Source organism: Uranotaenia lowii, chromosome 1 (genome assembly GCF_029784155.1).
Source record: "Uranotaenia lowii strain MFRU-FL chromosome 1, ASM2978415v1, whole genome shotgun sequence".
In the NCBI taxonomy this organism is placed as follows: Eukaryota; Metazoa; Arthropoda; class Insecta; order Diptera; family Culicidae; genus Uranotaenia; species Uranotaenia lowii.
In genome coordinates this window covers 13,716,448-13,742,056 of record NC_073691.1, presented here as the reverse complement: position 1 = coordinate 13,742,056, position 25,609 = coordinate 13,716,448, and the positions used below count along the sequence as shown (strand labels likewise).

At 35.8% G+C, this 25,609-nt stretch overlaps 2 protein-coding genes across 4 annotated transcripts; both read right to left on the bottom strand.

Annotated features, from left to right (window-relative positions):
* Window positions 1-148: 148 nt before the first annotated feature.
* On the bottom strand, window positions 149-24,521 carry LOC129746467 (fatty acid hydroxylase domain-containing protein 2-like). Its single transcript, XM_055740122.1, has 5 exons — window positions 24,285-24,521; window positions 23,311-23,555; window positions 23,181-23,254; window positions 22,489-23,119; window positions 149-1,411 (listed from the first exon to the last, which is right to left on the bottom strand). Exons 2-5 carry the CDS (start codon window positions 23,547-23,549, stop codon window positions 1,255-1,257), a joined length of 1,101 nt encoding a protein of 366 aa, XP_055596097.1. The 5' UTR covers window positions 23,550-23,555; window positions 24,285-24,521; the 3' UTR covers window positions 149-1,254.
* Window positions 1,421-22,482, bottom strand: LOC129746443 (uncharacterized). 3 transcript variants are annotated; one of them, XR_008737303.1, is made up of 3 exons: window positions 17,203-22,482; window positions 10,964-16,708; window positions 1,421-2,395 (listed from the first exon to the last, which is right to left on the bottom strand). XR_008737303.1 is itself a non-coding variant. In XM_055740102.1 (2 exons), exons 1-2 carry the CDS (start codon window positions 17,215-17,217, stop codon window positions 15,734-15,736), a joined length of 990 nt encoding a protein of 329 aa, XP_055596077.1. In that variant the 5' UTR covers window positions 17,218-22,482; the 3' UTR covers window positions 14,943-15,733. The 3 variants fall into 3 exon arrangements, 1 of the variants encoding a protein (XP_055596077.1); XR_008737302.1 differs by having other exon boundaries at window positions 10,964-17,529; window positions 17,591-22,482; XM_055740102.1 differs by lacking the exon at window positions 1,421-2,395 and having other exon boundaries at window positions 14,943-16,708.
* Window positions 24,522-25,609: the final 1,088 nt, after the last annotated feature.

Here is a 25,609-nt window from a genome sequence, read left to right as displayed (position 1 = left end):
CAATATGACTAAATTTCCAAAATAACAAAAAAAAAAATCAAAAGTTACAATTTTGTCAAAGATTTAGAAAATCATCAGAATTTTTTCGCTATAGAAAGGGTAGCTGGCTTTCTCATTATTGCCGGTCAGAATGCGAAAGAAGTCCACAATCGCTAAAATATACATTTAAAAAATTACTTTACATTCACAGAGATATCCATATCCCAACTCGGTTGGAATTCTATTTTCAATTGTAGGTATGGTTACTTTCAATTTTCACTTTTATTTTGTTAGTCAAAGGATGTGAGTGTGGGTGGATGCGTGAATTAAAACCTTGTCTTTGTAGTATTCTGCGGAAACAATAGGCGTATTTTGGGAATAGGTGTGATTTGATAAACTTTATAATTATTTAGCTTAGGAAAACATTTCTAAAGCAATTTGTAAATTTTTCCGGGAGAGCTTGAAAAGAATCCTCTTTGATGTTTAAGAAAAAAAAAGTAGGAGTCTTCGTCGTTTGCTACCATCAGATTTCTAAAAAGATGTATACATTCAGCTTGCTAATACTAGAATTTTTAGTTATCACACCGTGCAGTTTCCTGTTTTTCCTAAATCCGGAATTCCTACACCGTTCCGTTGCTCCTCTAATCACAGTCTTGTGTGTGTGTTTTTTCTTTGTTCATACGCGTTGTGTAGCAATGCTAATAGTTGTAGTAGTAATTGTATTGGTAGTAGTAGTAGTTTCATTTTAGTAATAATTATATAAGTAGCAAATATTTAGATAGTCAGTACTTTGTGTAAGTTTGTCGTACTACATGCGTTGGGTGATTTAAGTAATCTAATCATTTAACTACGATTTCTGTTCCGACAAACAGTGCTCTCTCTCTATCTATCTAGTCTGTTCTACAATTTTAGCGCTTTCCGATTTCCATCTAACATTGGTGTTAGAATGCGTGCTGGTAGTAGTTTCCATATTTTCCCTTTCCTTTTTTTCCAGTAAAATAGTGCAAAATCACCCTTTTAAAGTGTGACATGTGACAGAGACCTCTAACAGTTAAGTTGTCGCTCTTTAAGAGCATGATCGTTTCTAGTTGGTAAACGGTTAATATTTTGTTTCTTGTAGTAACACACCTAATACCGGGGACGATACCCAAAACGGTACATTCACATATTAGTTACGACGATAGTAGTCTTATAATTCGATCAGAATGTGTTTGTTGTTGTTGTTTATTGTGAAAAATACTAGCTCAAAAGTTGATCGATCATCTTAGTGCACACTTAGAAGGGCTTCTTGGCCGGTTCCGGGAAAGCTTCTCGGGCCGGGACGAAGCTCAGCATCATGATGTGCCGGGCGTAGGCCTTGGTGTTACGGAACAGCGTATCGGTGCCGTGGAGCCGATCCAGCACGCCGAGCACACCGAAGCATTGGTTGAATCTGTAGGGAAAGAGAAAGAGAGAGAGAAAGAGAGAGAGAGAGAAAGAGAGAGAGAGAGAAAACAATCGTAATTAAAACAGTACTCTCTGGAGCCACGATTGAAGGAATTCTGATTGTTTTATTTTGTTCCTCTACAAAATAAACAAGTATCCCACGTCCAACACATAGAGAAATTCGAAAAAAACTCTAGGTGACGATCACATTAACAAAAAAAAAATCCTAAAACCGACCATATACAGTACCGTTCATAAATGTATACAAATGTGAAACGCGTGCACTTCGACTTTGAACTTTAATAACTTTTCACTCTGATGATATTGTTCGATTAAATTAATTTGTTCGATTTTTTCGAGTAAGCCAAATACCTACCCTCAACTGTCTAGTGGCCAAGTTTTCTCCAATTTCTTTTGAAACGGATATTCGGCACGAGGAGCGATCAACTGTGGACATTCTGGCATAGCTGTGACCCAGGATGCGGAGCGTGTTTATTCAGTTGTCGGCAAGCAATGCATCTGAATCTATGCATAACAAAAACTTCATCAATAAATTTAATTCTTAAGCTATGACCTTTAAATTAAGCCTTCGAAATTAAATGAAATTAATGAGTTCCTCACTGTTTTATTTGTTAATTCATTTTTGAAAACGATTCCTTAAGATAGTCTCTTGTCCAATCAAGATCTTAAACTTTGACGATATGACTCATCTCGTAATGATCGATTCGGAAAAACAACGGCTAGCCACAATCAGTATCTTCTTGAAATCCTCTCTGCTCAATTTCATTTGATATCCGCCCATATGCATTCTGGTTTCCAGTGTTTTGTGCCGCTGATCACAAGAGATTCTTATAAGATATTCTATAGAGATTCTATAGAAATGTATAGCTTGATGTAGGAGGTTCTGTTTGTAAGATCCATTATCGGCTACACGTTGCCATGTTTCACTTGTGTGGTCAACACAATTACTAAGGACAACTTTCCAGGATCCCTAAGAGCACCTGCAACGGTTCAGGTCTAAATATTGGTTTTAGGTATACCAGTTTTAGCAAAATTTTAAATTTTGGAATCGGCTAAAACACGCGCTCCCCACCGGTGTGATGGCAAATTTAAAACGGGTACACTTTTATTGCAGACACTCAATAATTGAAAAGAAAAAATTCATTTTAAGTGAAAAATTGCTAAGTTTTGAGTTTTACACCGTCTTAATTGTACCAGGATTTCATTAACTTAAAGTCTTTTTAATAAAGTTTGTTCGAAACAAGTAGAAATGGATTGACGATTGAATACCTTTCTTTTTCCAATTGACTTCGACCGATTTCTTCCAGGCCGTAACGAACCCCCATGTCGAGCTTTGTCTATTTTGACTATTTTGACTAGTTTCAGCTTGCTTCATTGACAACGACCTGACTAGTTTCGACCAAAACTTTGGCTCATTGAACAACTATTGTGTCGCGCCAGTCCAGCGCTGTAAAATCGGTTGAGCGACAATGGATTTTTTTCGGAGTAGGTACGTTAAACCTAACGTCGGAAGTAGTGCGCTGGAATCGTACGGTGACCCGCCATCCAGCGCACTACTTCCGACGTTAGGTTTAACGTACCTACTCCGAGAAAAATCCATTGTCGCTCAACTGATTTTACAGTTCTTCCCTGTAACGACAATACCAGTTGGCAGAAACCAGTTGAAACCGATTTTTATCTATGATTGAACGAAGCTTAAAAAGCCAAAATGCCTATACGCAGCGAGAAAAAAAGCTTAATTGAAACAAAAAAAAAAACCTTTTTCTTTTAAAAATTGACTCATTTTGGGGTGTTGATTCCAAATATTAATTTAGTTTACCAGTTCTTGTTTATAGGTAAAAATTCATTAAACATATTTGTGCTTTTGGCTGGGCAAACTAAACAGATTGACAAACATGCTCCTTTTATGTATTCTTAAGTAGAATTTTCATGATTATCACTAATTATCAGTAGTTTGTAATGTAGCAGACGGCTTTTAGCCAGAAATTGAAAGGAATTTTTTCTAAGAATCATGTCAGTTTAGTCAATGTTATCGAACAATATATCATATTTCATGGTTTTTATATTAAAATTGTGAAATATGATGGATTATAAATATTGTTAACAACTTTGTACAAAAACCGGTCATTACACGGATATTCAAATTTTTTAATTTTTTTTTAAAGTTTATTGTTGTTTTGCATTAATTTCATTAGAATGTTTCTGTTATTGAAAATGAAAGTTCATATAACGTTTGAACTCGAGAAACGCTGACTGGGCTCACTAATTCGTTGAGGCCAAAAGCTATTTATTGAAATATGAAGTCAAGAATAGTTTTACATAAATTATTTATAAATGATACATGGTTTTTGTTAACATGTTTTCTCAATTTGTGTTACGTATTGACCGGTTTTGGCGAGAAAAAACATTCAAATAACTTCTCAAAAAGAAACAATTATTACACCCAATGCTACCCAAACATGTGTGAAAATAATCATCATTGGCTAAAATTTTCTCAGCGTGAGCCCCAAACGTCTAAATCGGTCTGTCGTATATTTTGAAATCCTGTTCCAAATTTGCTTGAATTTGGAACAAAGGCGTATAACTGTTGGGAATTTTGAAATCGATAACTGTGCTAAAACAGCAATTTACGCCACCGGTGCCAGCCGAAATGTTTTAGCGTGGTCGAAAACCGTGTTTTGCACCTACCGTTGGGACAGCCCTAAGGGCTGTCCCAACGGTAGATGCAAAACACGGTTTTCGACCACGCTAAAACATTTCGGCTGGCACCGGTGTCGTATATTGCTGTTTTAGCACAGTTATCGATTTCGAGATTCCCAACAGTTATACGCCTTTGTTCCAAATTCATGCAAATTTGGAACAGGATTTCAAAATATACGACAGACCGATTTAGTTCACGGTGAGAAAATTTTAGCCAACAATGATTTCTTTCACACATGTTTGGGTAACATTGGGTGTGATAATAGTTTGTTTTTGAGATATTATTTGAATGTTTTTTTTCGCTTCAACCAGCCTATACGTAACATAAATCGAGAATAGATGTTAATAAATACCATATCAAGTATACACTGGATTCTTTTTTTAAACGATCTTATTTTACACGGTTTTATTTTGAACGACTTTTTTTAAACGATTTTCTCGAAATAAGACGATTTTTGAACATTTTAAAAACAGGTACTACACATTCCCGCTTTTTGTCCGAACCACTCTTGGGTGGTAAATGGATTCGAACGTTGCTTCCCGACGGAAACATTTGCCGGAATGGCCACTTAGAGACTCTGCGGAACTTCCGGAACAACCGTGGCTTAAAACCCAAAACAGAGCAATTCAAAACAAATCTTTGAGCTTCCCGGTTTCACTCAAATCACTTCAGCATGGTCTACCTGGTTGGAAATGATCGATTTACAGTCCAAGTTGGCCGCTTTATTCAAAATGAGCGATGAATTTTGCCCGGGTGTTTCGAACTTTTTTTACACGATTTCTTTTTTTGCACGAACACAACAATCGTTTAAAAAAAGAATCCAGTGTAAATGTCATAAATGTATAGATGTCACATTATTCTCGATTTAATATAATTAAATAAAAAGCTTTTCATTTGGGCTCGACGAATTTGTGAATTTAGTCAGCGTTCTAAAATTTGAAAAAAAATAAACGAAAAGAAAATTTTAGTACTTTTTCGATGAGGTAAAATAAATGTTTATTTAATAAATATTTTTGTTTTATTTGACATATTGAGAGATTTTTAGTTTCGTATAGATTGCTCGGAGTTTTCGTCAATATCAGCATATTTTTCTGTATCCATACATAAATTTACAAAGTGAAACAAGTTTTTGTCAAACAAATATGTCGTCAAATCAAAGGAAAATTTCCTTTGACTTTGGGATAAACATTTCTCATTTCCTTTATCAATGTCAGCAATAACTTGAAAAAAATATTGCTTTTTCATTTCATTTTAACAAAACCTCATTCCATACACGCAGAAAAAAGATTTTTTATTTCAAAGGAAAGTGCCGCAAAAACAAAGGATTTTTTCCTTTGATTTTGGGATAAATAAAAATTCCATTGGTTCAAGGACATTTTCCTTTGTTTCAAAGAATTTTTCTTTTGAAAAATCTTTGAGTCAAAATCTTAATGCTTTGAAACAAAAAACAGTTTCATTTGATGCAAAGTTGTTTTCGTTTGCTACAATGAAATTTAGATTTAGATTTAAAAGCATTGGTTCATTGAAATATTTTCCTTTTATTCCAATTGGAAAAAATATTTTCTGTTGTTCAGAAGTTCCAATTAGGAATTTTGAACAATAAAAAGAAACAATTTACATCTTAAATTAATTTTTATTACAAACTTAACACAAACACTGGTTCACTATAATGGAATTAACCGGTCCTAAATATTGGCCTGAGGGCATTCTTCTTGGACCGCTCAATAAACTTCCGGAAGCAACTCCGGTCATCCAACTGCACGCAGCGAAAAGATTTTTTATTTCAAAGGAAAGTGCCGCAAAAACAAAGGATTTTTTCCTTTGATTTTGGGATAAATAAAAATTCCTTGGATTCAAAGGCATTTGCCTTTGTTTCAAAGAATTTTTCTTTTGAAAAATCTTTGAATCAAAATATTAATGCTTTGAAACAAAAAACAGTTCCATTTGATGCAAAGTTGTTCTCGTTTGCTATAATGTAATTCAGATTTAGATTTAAAAGGATTGGTTCATTGAACCATTTTCATTTTATTCCAATTGGAAGAAATATTTTCTGTTGTCCCGAAGTTCCTATTAGGAATTTTGAATAATAAAAAGAAAGAATTTACATTTTAAATTAATTTTTATTTAAAAAATTAACACTAACACTGGTTTACTATAAATGAATCATCCGGCCTAATTTTGGCCTGAGGGCATTCTTCTTGGGCCGCTCAATAGACTTCCGGAAGCAGCTCCGGTTGGTAGCTTTAGTGGTCATCCAACTGGTGATTACCGCTGAAGATCGGGCCGAAGATAATCAGACTGCTGGATTTAATGCGGAATCTGCCGTGGTCCTGTAATGCAAGAGTTTATATAAAATCTTAAACATTCACTTTTTGATTAATGGAATAACACACACTTACCATTCTTCATCCTGAATCCTTCTAAAGCTATCTCTGATTCACTAGTTTTGATTTTCTCAACACAACCGGACAAACTTTATTAGAAATTCGGTTCTTGCTCAATCCAAAATATCTTCTAACTTTAAAATTTTAATTTAAAGAAATTATTCCTTTCTGTTGAAAACAATTTTCTTTGGTTGAAAGAAAATTTACTTTATTTTAAACGAAATGTGCAATTGAACAAATTTCTTTTGAATCAAAGAATTTGTTTAAAATCAAAGTCCAAAATTATTCAGTTCAAAAAATTAATTCTTTCTTTCAAAAATTATTTATTTGAATCAGAACGATAATTCATTGATTCGAAGAAAACAGGAGTTTGATTAAAAAAACTGAATGTTTTGAATCAAAGTCAGTTTTGATTTGTTTCAAAATCCAAGTTTTCTCTGCGTGTGGTGATTGCCGCTGAAGATCGGCCCGAAGATAATCAGACCGCTGGATTTTGGGCGGAATCAGCCGTGGTCCTGTAACAATGTAAAAGTTTATATAAAATCTTAAATATTCACTTTTTGACTAATGGATTAACACGCACTTACCATGGTATGCATTCCTCATCCTGAATCCTCCTAAATAGCTATCTCTGATTCACTAGTTTTGATTTTTAACACGACCGGCGAAACTTAATTCGAAATTCGGTACTTGCTCAATCCAAATTATCTTCTAAGTTTGAAGTTTTAACTTAAAGAAATTATTCCTTTCTGTTGAAAACATTTTTCTTTGGTTGAAAGAAAATTTACTTTGTTTTAAAAGACATATGCAATTGAAAAAATGTCTTTTGAATCAAAGAATTTGTTTAAAATCAAATTCCAAAATTATTCGGTTCAAAAAATTAATTCTTTCTTTCAAAAATTATTCATTTGAATCAGAACGAGAATTCATTGATTCAAAGAAAACAGGAGTTTGATTAAAAAAACTGAGTGTTTTGAATCAAAGTCAGTTTTGTTTTGTTTCAAAATCCAAGTTTTCTCTGCGTGTAGATTCAAAGCAATTTGACTGAATTAATTGAAGTATTATTTCAATTGACCTTTTTTCCTCGTTGTGTAGTTATTTTTGCTTTTAAATTAATGAAATCCTGGTAGAATAGTTGAAATCATTGTTCTGTCAAAAAGAATATTCGTAGAATTAATTTTAAGACAATTAACCGTGAAACTCAAAACTTATGCATTTTTTATTATAAAATGGGTTTTTTTCTTCTCAGTTAATGAGTGTCTGCAATGAAAGTGATTCCGTTTTAAATTTTCTCTTACACCGGTGGGGAGTGGGTGTTTTAGTCGATTCTAAAATTTCAAATTTTGCTAAAACTGGTATACTTAAAACCAATATTTACGCCTGAACCGTTGCAGGTGCCCTAAGGGTACGAACACAGTGAGCGCGAAGCGAACTGCGAAGCGAAATATTCATTCACCGGATGAATTTCGCAAGTTCGCTTTTGAAGGCCGGCCACAGTGCACGCGAATTGCGAAGCGGTTCAACACTGAAAAAAACCTTCGGTGTTGCAAAAATTAATCACACGTGAAAAAATCTTTGCAAATTAACAAAACTGTGAGCGAGGGATACGCACCGCGCAAAAAAAAAACTAATCCGCGTTAATTCCGAAAAACTCAATCAATTAGTAACAGTCGAATTTTGCAGTCTGACGCTATGAAACGCCATCTTAAAATCCAATACGGCGGCTTCCGTTCAACTTTAAAATAATTTAAATGACTGAAAATAGCAAAAAAAAAATCTACTAAAACTATGACATAAATATAACAAAATTTTGAAAAACAAATACAATATAATAATAACAAATATTACGAAACGCTGACAAAACTTTAATAAAAATATGGCAATGGTGATAAAAATATTACAAAAATATTAGAAAAATATACCAAATCTATGATAAATTTGACATTGAAATGGCAAAGCCATGACCAAATTAAAAAAAAAAATTGACAAAAATTAATAAAAGTTGACTAAATAATAACAACAAATTAGTAATAATGCCAAAACTCGAAATTAAAAACTTTGACAAATATTTGACAACATTATGGAAAATATGAAAAATGGAATAAAAATATGACAAATATAATAACTAATCAAAAATTACAAATACAGACCCCGTTCGTTTTGGCAACACGCCCGAAAATTTTATGTTGCCAAAATCGAATGTTGCCAAAATCGAACGGTTTTTTTGTCACTTTTTTATTTTTGATTTTTAATTCAAATATTAGTCAAAATTTATGTAAAACCTTATATTAGCATACAATTTTTCAATTTGACTTAATTATATTAGTTATGTGCAATAAACATGGAAAAATTCATGTTTTTACTGTTTAAAACTATCATAATTAAGCCGAATGAAAAAATTTCATGCTAATATTACGTTTTACATTAATTTTTATTTGTTTGAAATGAAAATAAAAAATAAAAAAAAGACAAAAAAACGTCTTTTTTGGATGTTGCCAAAAACGAACGGTTTTTGCTCGGATGTTGCCAAAATCAAGCGGGGTCTGTATGACAAAATTTTGAAATAAAATAACATAAATCTGGCAATACTATGACCAAAATCTTATAAATGTGATAAAAATATATGCAACAAAAGTATGAAACAATGTTACAAAACTATGATAAAACAAAACTATGACAGTTGACAAAGGTTGTCATAGTACTGTAAGATTTTTGTCATTTTATTTTAATTTTTGTCATAATTTTGTCATGTTTTCGTTTGTCATATTTTTGTCATAGTTCTGTCAGATTTTTTGTTCATTTGATTGTAAGTTTTTTTTATAGTTTTGTCCTTCTCTTCATACTGAAAGTCTTTTCCAGTACAAATGCATTCGATGATTAGTCTTGTATTTGAACTCACGGACATTGGCTTAGGAGGGAACTAACATGCCAACTGAGTTACACATATCACAAGCCCATAGATTTGTATAGATTGTGTCATTTTTTCGTCGTATTTGCGATATATTTTTTACATATTCATCATTAATAAATTATTATTATTATTATTATTATTATTATTATTATTATTTTTATTATATGTTTGGATTTGTCTTTTTTTTTAAATGTTGTGATTTTTATGTCGTATTTGTCATCATTTTGTCATTTTTCTTACATATATTTGAAAGTATTTTGTTATATTTTTATCTCATTTTTCATAATTTTGTTAGATTATTGTCATTATTTTTGACAAATTTTTGTCATATTTTTTTCAGAACTTTGTCATATTCTAGCCATTTTGCCTTATTTTTTGTCAGATTTTTGTGATTTTATTGTAAATTTGTTGTTATTATTTTGTCATTTTTGTAAATTTATTGTCAAATATTGGTCCTTATATTAGTTCTGTCGGGTAATTTTATTATCAAATTTTGATTATAATTTTATCATAAATTTTTTTTCTCATTTGTCATAGTTTTGCCATTTCTGTGATTTTTTTCTCATATTTTTGTCTAATTTTGTAATATTTTTCATATTTTTCGGCTTAATTATTTAACCACATTTGGCGTGTTTTATTCAAAGTTTTGTCATTTGTCACTACTTTTTTAGTCATATTTTTTAATTTTAGTAATAGTTATTCATATTTTCCCACAGTTTTGTATTATTTTTGTCAATATTACTTTAGTTTTATAACACTTGTTATATTTTTGTTTATTCTTTTCAGTGCTTTTTTGCAGTTCTCTCAAAATTTTTGTTAAATTTTTGTCAGTAATTTTTCATCTACTTTTTTATCCCTTTTACTCATTTCTTATATTGTGGATGGACCTTACGATTTTCAGTTATTTATTGCATTTTGAATTAAGCGGAAACCGCCATCTTGTATTTCAAAATGGCGTCGGACAGCCAAATTCTACTTCTACTTATTGAGTACTTTCATCCAATACCCATATTGTGGGAGTTTCATGTGCTTTTCAGTCACTTCCAGCATTTTAAAGTTGAGTGAAAGGGGCCATATTGGATTTCAAGGTGGCGTCGGATAACAAATTCCAACTTCTATCCGTTCAGCCCCTTCACCCTATACACATATTGTGGGGCTTTCATGCCACCGGTCGTTTATTGCCAGTTATAACTTGTTTCAATAGAAAAAGACTGAAACCGCGTTTGTTTCGAAAATCCTTGCTAAAAAACCGTGCATTTTTCATTACCAAAACAGAAACGGCAATGATAATTAAATAAATCAACTTTTGAAAAATTTTTTTTTGATAAATCATTTTACGATAAAAAATATCCGAGAGAATATTTTCAGTGTATGTCCGGATGAACAGGATGAATTCGCGCGATCCAGCCGGGTCTTCGCACGAAAATTCGCTTGCACTGTGGCCGGTCCATGTTTTTTTCAACGTGTTTCAATGAGAAGCGGTTTTTCGCGCGAATTGGAAATTCGCTTCGCACTTCGCACCGCGCTCATTGTGAATTCGACCTAAGTGTGGTATCAACGAATTAAAACGAACCTTTTATCTCTATGAAAGTTTACTCCCGGTGCTCGGAGACTGAGTATTGATGATGTCCCTTTTATGTTTGGCTACTTAGGCGTAGTCACATTATTATTTCTTTTCGCGAGACGTTGTGACAGTCTCAGGTGTCACGTAGGCACGACAAAACTCGTTGAAGCCTGGGGGAGGAAAACTGAATAAAAAAAGAAAAAAATCTTTCAAACGTCAAATTTCTTTCATCAATCTACCGAGCAGTGCGAAGGTAGACAATTTTACTTTCTTATTTAGCGATTTTCAATAAAACTGTTTTGATGCTGAAAAGCACTTGTTTTGCATTAAACAATCATTTAATTAGGTTTTGTTTCACTCTGGCAAATTCTTGCATGTTCAGGCATATTAAGTGGCTCAAATTTCGTTGAAGTTTTCGAAGGTGATAAATAAAAATTGCTTGATCAATGGTTGATCTTGAAAATAGCTTAAATAACAGATTTAGATTTTGGGTAGTTCCCTTGGACCGAACAACATTTTTATATAGTTCAAAGTTGATATTTACGACAGAGTTGACAGACTATCTAGCTGTTGGATTCGACTTCGATGTTTACTTTTGAATCTGCAGCAATTAACTCAGAAGACTAGCACCTAAACAACTGAGTTACATGACTCGCTACACAAAATTGATCATCTAAAGTTAAAACTTGATCGATTACAAATCTTTTCTATACAATTGCTGGTTTTTGTCGAACAGAAAAAAAAACGATACAGAAAACCTGAAAACGATACAGCGAATTTCAGTCTTCCTCCCCCAGGTTGAAGCACCCAAAATATCGCAACCGTTGCCTAGTGTGACGTGACTATGTGTACAAACATTAATGTTCGAACCTGAGTACGAACATCGGGTACAACTTGTACGCTCGGGTTGCTGTTTTTGAAAAACCTACACCGAAAGAAAAATCATAGTGAACGTTACCATATCCAAGGGTGAATTTAAAAATAAAAACAGATGGATTTTTTTCGAGTACGTATTTGTTTATCTTAAACATTAGTTTGTTTAAAATTACCATGTGTTTACGTTATGGCGCGTTACGGCTTAATGACGTTCAATTTCACCATGCCATGGTAATTATTACAAAATATTGTAAATTTAGTAGTAATCCATGCATTTAATGAAACAATTCACATTTTTGAAATGCTGTTTTATTAATCCATCATTGTGATTATGCTCTTCTTTTATTATTCGGCGTAAAAGATCAGGAAACATATATACGCCAAAAACCTAATTTGGCCTCCAGTGTAAGGACTTCGTGGGGTTTCGGATGCAATTTCCACTTTCGTAACTAGATATATTGCACAACGATTTATTCGCGTCTTTCCTGTCCGCGTACCAAACTAAAAAACTCCCCGTTCTTCTTCCCTTTCCTCCTCCTCTTACTCTCTATCTTTTCTCTTCTATCTATGACAAGGTAACATACTTGCTGATCAATATATGTGTACTATAAGGTGCGCCTGTAATATGGTACCCTACATCCCCCTTGACAAATCTTTGACTAATGGGGTATATAATTTTCAAGCCATTTAGGTTCTTTACGAATACGTTTCTCACCTACTCTATGAGTGCCCGTTTCATCGTTTTTCGAGTTCTCATTAGTAGTTTCTGTTGTCCTATCTTCAGAAGAGATACTTAACTTTTCATTTTCTTGAGGAGTCCATAGTTTTTTCAAGTGAGCAACGTTCCTACGATATATCCTATCAGAAACTGACGATTTAACTATAACATCCCCTCCATGTTTTTCCTGTACTATGTATTCTTCGTTTACAAAATCACCACTTAGTTTATTATCTTTCTTTTGCCTTTTAATCAATACCTTGTCCCCTACAACAATTGAACTCGGAGTAGCTCTTCTTTTCTTATCTGCATATTCACGACCTAACTCTTTTTGTATTTGATCACGTTCTTTGGTTTCTTCGTCACCTACATATGTTGGCATCAATTGTGGAATTTTAGATCTTATTTTCCTCCCAAATAACAATTCAGCAGGTGACCGCCCTGTTGTCGAGTGTGGAGTACTACGGTATGCCAACAAGAATTTCTGCAGTTCCATCTTCCAGTCTTGGCCCAGCTCCTGCGCAATTTTGAGTCGTTTCAATATGGTCCTGTTTTGGCGTTCCACTTCGCCATTCATTTGGGGCCAATATGAAATGGTATTAAGTAGCTTAATGCCTTGATCTTTACAAAACTTTGAAAACGCCTCACAATCTTCGCTCAATTGTGGTGCGTTGTCAGCGGTCAACGTGAGTGGTATTCCAAATCTACTAAAAATCTGCATCAGTTGAAATATTGTGCACTCCGCCGTTATAGAATCCATTTCACAGATCTCAAAATATCTGCTGTAATAGTCAATCACTACTAGCAGAAATTGTCCTTCTGGAAGCGGACCCAGAAAATCGATGGCTACGTCTTCCCACGGTCCGTTCGGCATCTCTCGACGCGCCATAGGCTCTGGAGCTTCTGGAGCAGATACTAACGTACAGCCATAACATCGCTTCACAAACGTCTCCACGTCTTGGTCCATTTTTGGCCACCATACTGATGTGCGAAGATGGCTTTTCATCAATCGTGAACCGAGATGACCTTCATGAGCTAAAGATAATACTTGCTCCCTCAGATTACCTGGGACTACTATACGGTCACCCCGCAGAACTACATGTTCAATCGCGCACAATTCTCTTCCGACAATGCGATAAACCACCGGCAAATCATGGAGACGGTTGTTGCGTAGACATTGAATAACCGTTTGAATTTCATTGTCTGCCTTAGAAACCCTTTGAATTTCTTCCCAACGGATCGCAGCAGTCGATGCTGCAGCAAGAGCTATTTCGTTTACAAACAGTTCCTCAGACATATCAAACGGTTCTGCTTTCAGTGTTGAGAGTCGAGATAATACATCAGCTATGTTTTTCTCACCAGGCCAGTGCTTAACTGTGTACTCAAAAGCCTGTAGTCGGAGAACCCAACGCTCTATTCTAGCGCAGGGTCTAGACCGTGGAGTGAAAAGATAAACCAAAGCTTTACAGTCAGTGATAAGATCGAATTTCGAGCCCAACAAATACATTTGAAATCTTTCGACCGACCATACTAACGACAGCGCTTCCTTTTCCGTTTGGCAATACTTCTTCTCAGTGGTCGTTAGTGATTTAGAAGCGAAGCTTATTACTCGAGACTCTCCGGTTGTGTCCGTTTGAAAAAGAATAGCTCCAAGGGCCGATGGGCTAGCATCCGATATGACTGACGTTTGATCATCAACATTAAAGTGTCCCAAAATCGTGTCAACTGCCAGGGCAACTTTGATAGCATCAAATGCAGTTTGCTGCGGTTCCTTCCATTCAAATTTACTGGACGACAACAAGAGATGACGAAGGGGTTCATCAATTTTGGCAAGATTTGGAATGAATTTGTTCAAATAATTTGCCAGGCCAAGAAAGCTTTTCAATTCCGAAACGTTCTCTGGCCGGCGGAAAGATTTGATGGCATCCACTTTACTAACAGAAGGTTTAATACCCTGGGCTGTAATGACGTGTCCCAAAAACTCAATCTCGGCTACGCCGATTTGGCATTTTTCATGGTTGAGAACTACTCCTCGATCTTTCAGGCGCGACATGACGACTTGAAGTCGTTTATCATGTTCTGCACGAGTTGACCCTTCAATGTATATGTCGTCTATGTAGCAGAACGTTCCTTCGCAGCCAGAGAGAATCTCTTCCATAACTTTTTGGAAAATTTCGGGGGAGGACACCAGACCCATCGGCAGCCTTTTAAACCGAAACAGTCCTTTGTGTGTTATGAACGTCGTGACGTCTCGAGATTCTGGGGCCAACTCAGTTTGCAGGAAAGCATCTTTAATGTCTAGCTTACTACGGATTGCTCCTTTACCAATTCTAGCTAATAGTTCTTCCACAATTGGCATAGGATATCGTTCACGAAGCACAGCCTCATTTACCCTACGCAAATCGAGGCAAATCCTTGGCTCACCATTCGCTTTTCCCACCACAACTAGTGGCGAAACCCAAGATGTTGGTCCAGTTTTAATCTACGAAATAAATTGCATTAAAACATTAAACAATTTTACTACTTTTATTATTCATTTATTTGCTTTCAAGATAAATCAATCTTATGACATCCTGCCTGGAAACTGTTATTGGAAATCCTTTCGAAGAAAACATAAACCTCCTACCTCAATGATATCTCGAGCCAATAACTGCTCAATCTTCTCATTTACAGCAGACTCATATGGTATCGGCACTCTACGTACAGGTTGAAAGACCGGTTTGTATTCAGGATTCATATGAATTTGAACCTGCATGTCACGAATTTTGCCAAACGGTAAAAACTTATCCTCGACCTGGTTTATGTTTAATCCGACTCTCAAAACTCCCAGAGCTTTGGCCGTTGTGTCGCCCAACAAACAACATTGTCCTTCACCAACAACAAAAAATTTAGCTGAGACCGTTTGATTTCCACAAGTTATGTTAGCCTGAAACGTCCCAACTATTTGAAGAGGCTTCGTGTTCCCATATCCTCTCAAAGTCTGTTGTCCTCCTTTGATCATGTTCGCCACGTTTACTTGCGCCTGCTTCATTTCCTCCCAGACTTTTAACGGTATCAAATTAGCATCAGAGCCTGAATCAATCAGCAACATCAAAGGGACATCGCCTACCACGCATTCAATGAGATTTGTTTCGTTTCCAGAGTAAAAACAATATTATGTTTTGCTCTTTTTCTCTGGAACATTCTCAGCGTCGTCCGCAACAATTTCTTCTGCTTTATCATCAAACTCGTCTTTAATTTCAGTTATCAATCGAATTTTTCCTTCTTGGTGTTTGAAAATAACATCCCGCTTGTTGAAATATCGTTTTCCACACACAGCCTCGAAATGCCCCCTCTTGTCACATTTTCTGCACTTTTGATCGCGAGCTTTACACTGCAATGATGAAGAAATGTGACCATCTATTCCGCAACTGAAGCATCTCATTTTCCGTGCATCATATGGTTTCTTTTCCAGTTTTCGCTGCGCACGACCTGATGTTGTTGATTTTCTTACGAATCTAGATTCCACTTTAAAAACCTTTTCTATATTGCTTTCATTTGGATTCAACGAGCTTATGTCCTTCATTTGCTGTTCTACGCCCTCCATCATTGCACCTAGCTCTTCCAGCTCGGCAAGCGATCTATCCTTTTGAAGAATGCGACGTCTGAGTTCTTCAGATTCGCATCCCTCGACTATAGCATCTGTAAGGAATATTTCGGTCAATATTTCCTTTACTTCCGTGGAAAATTTCTCCAAGCCACAATCGGCGAGCTGCTGACGAATGCGCATCATAAAATGTGAAAATCTCTCGTTTTTCGCCTGTTTCATCTTCCGCAGTCGACAGCGTTCCAAGATGTATTGCCTACCAGGCTCGAAATAATCGTCCAACTTGCTAATGGCCAAATCGTACCAGTTCACCTTAGTCGCAACCAAAGGAATTTTGTCTACATCAGGTAGATTTCCGAAAACTTTTTGTAACTGTCTTCCACCAAAATGCAAAAGAAGTGCTTTCATCTTCCGTTGGTCAACTACATCAAACGCTTCGAAATATACTTCCAGTGAAGATTTCCAACTCTTCCATTCTTTGGATAATTGATTTCGGGCTATTTCTTCACATCGAAATGGTGGAATCGCTCGCGACTCGCTGATCTGTAATGCAATTAATTAATATGTCAATACACACGTCATTGTCAAAACTTCTCAAAGCACAATGTTTTCGAATGTTAGTTCCTCAGAACTCTAGAACATCTTCTTCTTTGGCTTCTCAAAGCTCAATAATAAACAATGTTTGTTCCTCAGAACACTTGCGCATCATTTCATTTAGCTTCTCAAAGCTCAACACTTTCATTCCTTCGCTCCTCAGAGTTCGGATATCACCAACATTCTCAAACAATGTACCTCAATACAAGGAAAACAAACACCTAATTACTCATACTTCTCTCCCACTCCTCAGAGCCAAGAGAGCAAGAAATTGAGTCACGTATAATCGGGTGCCCCTCGGGAATTCTCTCACCCTTTTCTTCCTTTGGTCTCGACCATCAAAACGTACGCCATTTTGGCTTTCGTGCCACATTTAGGATGGGCTTTTCCCAACACAAATTGTCTAATTTTTCACTTTTAATTCTGTTTTCCACTGAACTCACCATGTTTTCCGCCATCCTCGTCGCCAGATGTAAGGACTTCGTGGGGTTTCGGATGCAATTTCCACTTTCGTAACTAGATATATTGCACAACGATTTATTCGCGTCTTTCCTGTCCGCGTACCAAACTAAAAAACTCCCCGTTCTTCTTCCCTTTCCTCCTCCTCTTACTCTCTATCTTTTCTCTTCTATCTATGACAAGGTAACATACTTGCTGATCAATATATGTGTACTATAAGGTGCGCCTGTAATATGGTACCCTACATCCAGTGCCGCGTAATTGTCCTAAGATTTTATTTTTGCCGTTTCGAATCATCGTCGTCTCGAGCGCTGAATTTTTTTTAAATGGAATGTTAAATATTGCACAAAATTATTTATAAAATTCACTTACCCTTGAACATTTTATAAACTGTTAAATCAGCTTCTATCATTGATGACTCTGCTTACGCTCCAGATTGTAATGATTTTCTGTGGATATATAAAAAGTGATATTTTTGGTTACATTTTCCACACCAAAATACTTACCTTCAGACACAGAGCACATAATCAATTTAATTCCAAAATTTAAACAACCGATTTTATGGCAAGAAAAAAAACTAAGTGCTAAATGACAGAACGGAAGCATGTTGGCTATTGACATCCATGGTAAAATTTACCAGAGTATTGTTAACCATTATTAAAAATATTTTTCAAATGCGGAAAATGCTGCATATGGTTAAATTAAACCTCTTTTTTTATTTAGGTTTACCACATTTTTTCTGATTCGCATGGTAAAATTCATTAAAATTTTATTTATATCGACAAATTTTGTGCATGGTAAAATTAAACCTCTTTCTCGTTTTAGTTTACCATATTTTTTCTGGTTCGCATAGTAAAATTAACCAAAAGATCGTCAAAATAACCAAAACTTTATTTATATCGACAAAACTAGCGCATGGTAAAATTAAACATTTTTATTTATTTCAGAATACCATGATTTTTCTTTCAGTGTATGATTTGGATTGTATAAAAATCCAAGGTGAACTTGTGCCTTAAATTTTGCACCCAAGTTGAACTTGGTGCATGTTTTCGTGAAGACTGTTTAAGATAGATCAGCTATCACTCTATTATTTCACAAAATTTGAGCTTTCTAAAGCCACACATGCTGCCTGAGATACAGTCATTCTACGAAAAACGAACTTCTTTTTATTTACTTTTGCCATTCAAACTGCAGAATGTCATGCTCCTAAAAATATTCAACCAAATTTGGACCAAAAGTGAAATCCCCGTATGTTGGAAGCTTGGATTAGTCATTCCAAAAGCCAAACCCAAGCAAAATCCTTTGCTTCTCGACAATTGACACTTCACTTCGCGAACACCGTCATGTGGAATGCCTATCACTCGACCTCTCCAAGGTCTTCGATCGGGTTGATCGCATCGCTATTCTTAACACCTTTACCAAATGGGAACAAATAAATAGATAGATACATCCAAGTCCTCATCAACGAAACGCGCTCGAACATCCGACCTGTTATATGTGGAGTCCTACAAATAGCCTCAACGTTATTCCTGGTGGCTATGAACTAAATTTTTCAGGTCATACTTTGAAACATCTAGGTCCTACGCCGACTGTATTCTTCTCATCTCAATCTCTTCATTTCCTAAGATTGTCAGAAGAAAGCCGCAGCATGCAGCAAACATAGTAGCTGATTGGGCCCCTAGAATGGGTTTCCAGTTTCCTTCCGAGAAGTCCAATCTCCTCCTGCATCGGCTCCTTAAGGATGAACAAAGAATCCTTCAAGTACACTATACCCGTCTACTGGGAGTCTGGCTAGAAAACCGCCTAAATTTCAAACTGCACTTCAACAACGTACAGAAAAATGCCACCAACAAAATGAACATCCTACCAATTCTTTCCAACCATACAAGTATGGCCCACCGAGATTCGCTTTTCCGCTTTCTACACGGTCGGTTACTTCCGTCGGTCCTCTACGAACTTCATTTAGTCAGCCGAGCCAAGTGTAGTATCGTCGTAATAAATATTATTTTTCTAGTATTATCGTTGGTATTAATTGGTTTTATTTAAAAAACGTCATATGAAAGTGTGCGTAAGTTTAAAAAGAATCTAGGCAGTCGAGGAGTTTCCTGAGTGGTCTTTAGTCGATATTACATTTTGGCGACGAGGAGAAAAAAAAATTTCAAGGAGGTACATACACCCTTATTCTTGTTTACGGCGTATCTGTCGTTCGTTCGAACGGATACTTTCGATCGAATTCGAAAAGGCTATTCTTGTTTTCGTTCGAATGCGATACTTTCGATTTTGGTGTTACCAGATCAACTTCGAAATTTTTTTAGCAGCAGGCTGCGGCGAAATGACATTTCTTATCATAAACATTGCAGTTTCTGGTCCGTGCCAAAAGCGTAAAGATTATTTTTAAAGCGTGGTCATTTATTAATCGGCAAGAAATGGCTGAGAAACTTTATTCCGCGTCGTGTGCCGAACACCGGGCGGTCGATGAACATCGTAAGCAGTTGAAGGCAGAAAATCAGCATTCGAGAGGGTTGTTTCCAGCAGCGCAATTTGGCCGTATTGCAATCATCGGTAGCGGTTTGAGCTGTTTTCTAGTGATCCGTTCAGGAGCTGTTCTCAATAGCCGATGGTGGTTATGTTAGTGATGTAGCTGCTGCTGATGCCTATAATATCACCCGCCGAGAGGAATAAGGAAGGCTTACAATGAAGTTTCAAATAGAAATAAGCTTAAAATTATGAATTAAATTGATTATGTAAATCGAAATTAATGATTATTTTGAATTACTTAGCAAAAACTTTTTCTTCATACGCCTGAGGTTTGCGTTGTAAGTCGATAGCTGGAAAAGAATCGAAATGAAACGTGAAAACTAAATTCCTGGCGACATAGACAGCAAAGTCAGCTGTAGCAGAATTATTAAGAAATTTGGAGTCCAAATTCATTAAAACATTCCGGGCACGCGAAGTTGTTCTGCTGATACTGGAAAAAATCCCTCAGAGAAGAAAGAGAAAGATGATTGAGATAAAAATTTCTATTTTTAATTATTAAAATATGTTTGTTTTTGTATTTAAATTTTTGTTATTTTGAAGAAATTGATTTCGTGTGGATTTAGCTCACATTTATCTGGTTATTTTGAACCAATTTTCTATCCCATAATCGGTTTTTAATTTCGAAAATTCCTTCAAACGCTCATGATTCGCAGTGTCAGACTTGCGTTTGTCAGCCCATAGAAAAAATACGTTCGAACGAAAACGGGAATGCAAAGTTTTGTTCGTTCGAACGATGTTCGAAAGATCGAACTGCTCTGATTCGTTCGAACGAAAACAAGAATACGAAATTGCCTAACTTTCGAACGAATGTCATTCGATCGAAAACGAGAATGAGGGTGATATTTAGACTTCAAAACGAAAAAAAGTTTCAAGAAGGAAGATTCCAAACGTCTAAGGGAATCGATAACCGGTACGTGATTTGCCTCCCAAAAATATTGGACAGTTTAAAACATTGTTATTGCGGTGAACAATGATGAACTTCGGGTGTAATGACTAGTAAATAAAATAGCATTACATGTAATGAGCCGGATCCTAGGTGAAATAGTTTCGCGTCGCTTTGATGTGTAGTTCCAAACGAATGAAATATTTTAGAAATATTTAAATTTCTGTGTAGAAATTACACCAGTAAACGATTGATGGCACCATGTCGTTTTTGTTGTTGTCTGAGATCTTGTATTTCGGAAGATCTCGTGGTTTGGCACAAGTACTAAGTGAGGTGGATTATGAACCAGTCGCTTAGATGTGAATTGTATGTAATTATTTGGTAGGCACATTAATGTGGTGCTTAAATGCGTCATTAGAAGTCTGATTCCATTCTGCCGAAAAGTAGGTGAAAAACTATTTTTTATAAATTGTTATGTAGTTGTTTGCAGTTTGCTCATTTTAATTTTCGAGCGAGGTTCAAGACCGCATAGTTGAAATAAAACTTGGAAGTAAGACATTGACAAGAATTATGGAATCGATTAGTAGCACTGATCACACTGACATGACACTTCGAAAAAAAAAATTCATTCAAATTATGTCTTAAAGCCTCCTACCGTCGACATTGCGCGGCTGCAATTCGAGCATAAAAATTTGACTCTATAGCATGGACCCCAACCTGTTCAGTCCGTTCGAGTAGTCTGAACTGATCGATATCTATCAAATGTCTGGTTTAATTTTCCAGCCGGGCTACAACATCTATCGAAGCGTCTCTGGTATCGACATTACTCGTTAATTTTTCGAGCAGCCAAATCAAGTGTCCAGTCAGTGTGGTCAGTGTTAGTAGCTTAAATGCTGTAAAAAAATCTTAAAGTAAATTTAAGATCAGTTTAATATAAAACTATGGACAGTGATAAAAACGTCCGGGAAATAGTGGTTGATATATGTTTAAAAAAAGCTGTCATAAATCTCATCACATTCAAAAAGGTAAATGGAGCTATTAAAATAGAGTATTGAAATATTTAAGTACAAGAAACCGTTTTAGGTACTAGAAATGGTTTCGCAAGCAAGATGAAATTAAAAACAAAAAAAGAAAGAAAGTAAATGTAGTATCGTCGTAACATTAACTTTCTAATATATTTCGTTGGTCTTAATTGGTTCTACTTAAAAAGCATTAGGTATATGAAAGTGTGCATAGATTTAAGAAGAATCTAGGCAGTCGAGGAGTTTCCTGAGTGGTCTTTGGTCGATATTACACCAAGGTAGATCTGATCAATAAACTGGAGTCTTTCAACAACTAAGATGTAAGAATAATCAGTTCAGCATTCCTCACCAGTCCAATTTCTTCCCTGATGACGGTGGACCAAAAGAATCACCATCGGCGATCTAACGACCTTAAAGGCCAAAACCCTCCACCACACCTAGACAAACCCCTATATTAAGACCCTGGAACAACAGGATCCCCAAAGTTGACTTGATCCTGGTACAAAGAATAAACGCTGGAGATCATTCTAACATCATTCCGCCCCACTTAAGGCAACGGATAGCTCAAAAACAAAAATCACAGCTCCAAGTTTATAATGATGATTTCAAGCCGGAAAACGGCACAACGGGATTTACGATGTAGACAATATCCAAGACAAAAGCCTCCCTATTCCACCTGAATGCTCTGTTCTCAGTTCCGTTATATTCTTCTACTCTGCCAGCGAATGCTTTATTAGTTGGTGAAACTGGATCCGACAAATATCAAAAATATCACATTTTGCCGGGTACCAGAGCACGCTGGCATTGTTATAAAATGTTATACTCACTTTAAATGATGAAAATCGTGAGCCTCCGGGCTAGGGAAGAACGGCAAGTGGTAACCGGAGTGGGCGTTCAATGTCGACAGGATGACTAGGGTAAACCACAACCAGGCCACGGCCACGTGGCTACCCAGCAGGAAGATACCCAAGAACGGAGGAACCAGGTTGCTAAACACGTGCTCAATCGGATGGCAATAAATTGCCGTAATGGCGATCGGGGCTGTCCACTCGTGGTGCTGTTTGTGGATAAACTTGTAGATGTACCGGTTATGCAGCAACCGGTGGGCATAGTAGAATCCAATTTCCTCGATGAAAATACAGAACGACAGCTCTGCCAGCACCCAGTGGAAGGTGGGAAGCTCCCTCAGATCGTTGAGACCCCGAAATCGCATTGCCTGGTACATGAATATGGCCATCGGAATGCCAACGACGGTTTGGTTGATTACCACCTGGGCAATGACCCGGATGAGCCGAGTCCTATCGACCGGTTCGTTAGTTCCAGGTTGCATTTTGTACCGCCGGATACAGGAAGGTCGACATGTCAGATCAAACAGGGTGTAGATTCCACCGAAGAACCAGTACACGAACATCGTGAACAGAGTTGTGCTGTGGATCCATAACGTTGCTGGATTTTCACCTGGTTAGGAAAGATTATTGATGGTACTGTTTGATTAGCTTTCAATCCTATTTTAAGTTACCAGTAAAATCAATGAATTTGTCCCATTGAGATTGCCAAAAATCTCCGGATGCTCCCCAAAATCGTTGCAGATGCCTTGAGATAAAAATACATTAATCATAGGAGTCGATAAAATAGATCACTACGCTTACCATGTCAGCGTGTTTCGGAACGCTGCAAAGCCTACTAGGAAGAAGCTTACAATGACCAGGAAATTGTAAAGCGATGAAAGTAGGCGTGGCTTTTGGCCTTCTGGTTGCAGGCCATTTGTCGTGGCGGCTCCTGTTGATGATGTCGTCTGTTTTGGAGTCGATTGTTCCACCACGGCATCATTCCCATTGCCGGTTTGCTCCGAAACCCCAGAGATTGGCCCATCCATAAGCGTTGTCATAGTAGGCTGGGGGGAAAAAACAAAAACTTTTGAGAGCAACAAGTGGTAACGACCCACCACGTGTCTCCATCATATTGCCCCAACAGCCTTCGAAGTTTGAACGCAAGTAGGTAATCAAAACAAACAGTGTGAAGATGAAAAATGAGGAAAGTTTTCACCCATCTCCTCCCTTTATCGGAAAAGCCGTCGAAAAGGGGAAAAGTGAAAAACATAAACAAATCGCACACAATGACACAAATAGTCGCATTTTCTCAAACACACCTGTGTGTTGGTGTGTATCGGAATCTTTGTTTTGGTTTTCGGAATCTACCATCGCGACACAGCACACAGGATGGAAAATCGATACATTGATTTTAAGGTCTACCTGCTGATTGCCCGAAACGGAGATTTTTTCCGGTTGTTGTAAAATGCTTTCTTCAAATGAATTTCTTCTTAAAACATATTTAAGATCACTTTCAGCCTAAATCTTTCACAGTTATCCTAAATCATAAAGTCGTTTGAAAAAAAAAGTTGTATATCAAAATCTGACAAACTTTTTTTTATCATTTCATGAATTATGTAATTGCTATATTCAAGTATTGTTTTCTATCGCTGAAACGAAAATGTTTTAAAACGCTTATAAGACTAGTTAATTTCACTGGCCATTTTTTTAAATTTGCCGTAAGCCTTCTTTGTTCTGGAGCAATTGCGTTTTACGCAGTAACTTTTTGAACTATTTTTTTTTTCGATTCGTACCTGGTAAAAGCTAAACGTCCAGCCTTAATGATTATGGATGATAAAATGCCACTCGTTGCAGATAAACAATTTAACGATTGTTGAAATCCTTGGGATTTTCCTTTAATTTGTTGGAATTTTGTTGGTTCTTTGTGGAAAACAAACTGTGAGCTAGCTTTACGTGCGACTTTAGGACGCAAAACTGAAAAACAAGTCAGTACACTAGACCGAGCGATTGTCGAATGGAAAAGCTCTCGGCTAACCAACAATGAAAACAACAATCATGTCAAAGCTGTGTTAGTCGTGGCGTCAGTATGAATATATTTAGGGATCGAGGGAATTTTTAGTTTTTTTAATGATATTCAATTCAGTTCGAAATATACCTTTTCCTAAAAGCTATTGATCTTCGTCCATTCATTCTTTTTATTTTCGTATGTCCTTATCTATTTTCTTTTCTATTCTAATAAAAAGTGATGAACTTGATTTAAGCACACAATTGTAAACAAACAAAATGAGTTTGGCTTTGGATATTTAATTTATGAAAATATAGAAATTCAATTTTTGTTTCCTTGGAAATGATATAATGAAAAAACGAAACGTAAGATTCCGTGAAAAATGTTTTGAAGATTATGAGGCCACCATTGGTCATCAGATTCTGAATATGACAAAAAACAACAAATGACAAGAATAACAAAAATTATATATAATCACACTAATTACAAAAAAAAAACTAAATTGATAAAAGTGATAACAAATTACAAAAAAAAAAATACCAAATTTACGAAAAAAGGAAAAATAAACCAATAAAAACTAAAATGAAATAAATGACAAAAATGACAGAAATTACGAAAACTACAGAAATGACAAAAATGAAAAAAAAACATCAACTATTTCAAATACAATTTTTTTTTAAATTTTCCGAAATGATAAGAATATTTTTTTTTAAATTACATTTATTTATTTACTATTTATAGATCCTAGGCTTCAGCCTTTTATCTTTAATGGTGTTTACAATATATTTATGGAAAAACTAACTTAAGTCTATTTTTGATTTGTTCTCTGGACATATTCAGTTTTATAACGTTAGCATGTGCATTGTAGAGCGCCATCATTCTGTATATTTTGATTAATGATAATGATAAATAATACGAATGATCAAAATGACAAAAATTACCAAAAAGACAAAACGATAAAATTGATGAAGATAAAAAAGGTTAATTGAAAAAAATTGACAAATTCACATAAAAAATGTTCATATGCTACAGGTGCTCTAAACGCATTATTATTAAATTTTCAAAACGATTTTCCCAATCCAATGAAGCTGTCACCGATGTTTCAGTTGTTAT

Excerpts from the sequence above, each read along its gene's own strand:
- LOC129746467 (XM_055740122.1), bottom strand. The coding sequence starts at position 23,549 with ATGACAACGCTTATGGATGGGCCAATCTCTGGGGTTTCGGAGCAAACC. Across the intron at positions 23,255-23,310 it reads TTCCGAAACACGCTGACATG|GCATCTGCAACGATTTTGGG; the intron begins GTAAGCGTAGTG and ends TTTTATCTCAAG. Across the intron at positions 23,120-23,180 it reads CAAATTCATTGATTTTACTG|GTGAAAATCCAGCAACGTTA; the intron begins GTAACTTAAAAT and ends TTTCCTAACCAG.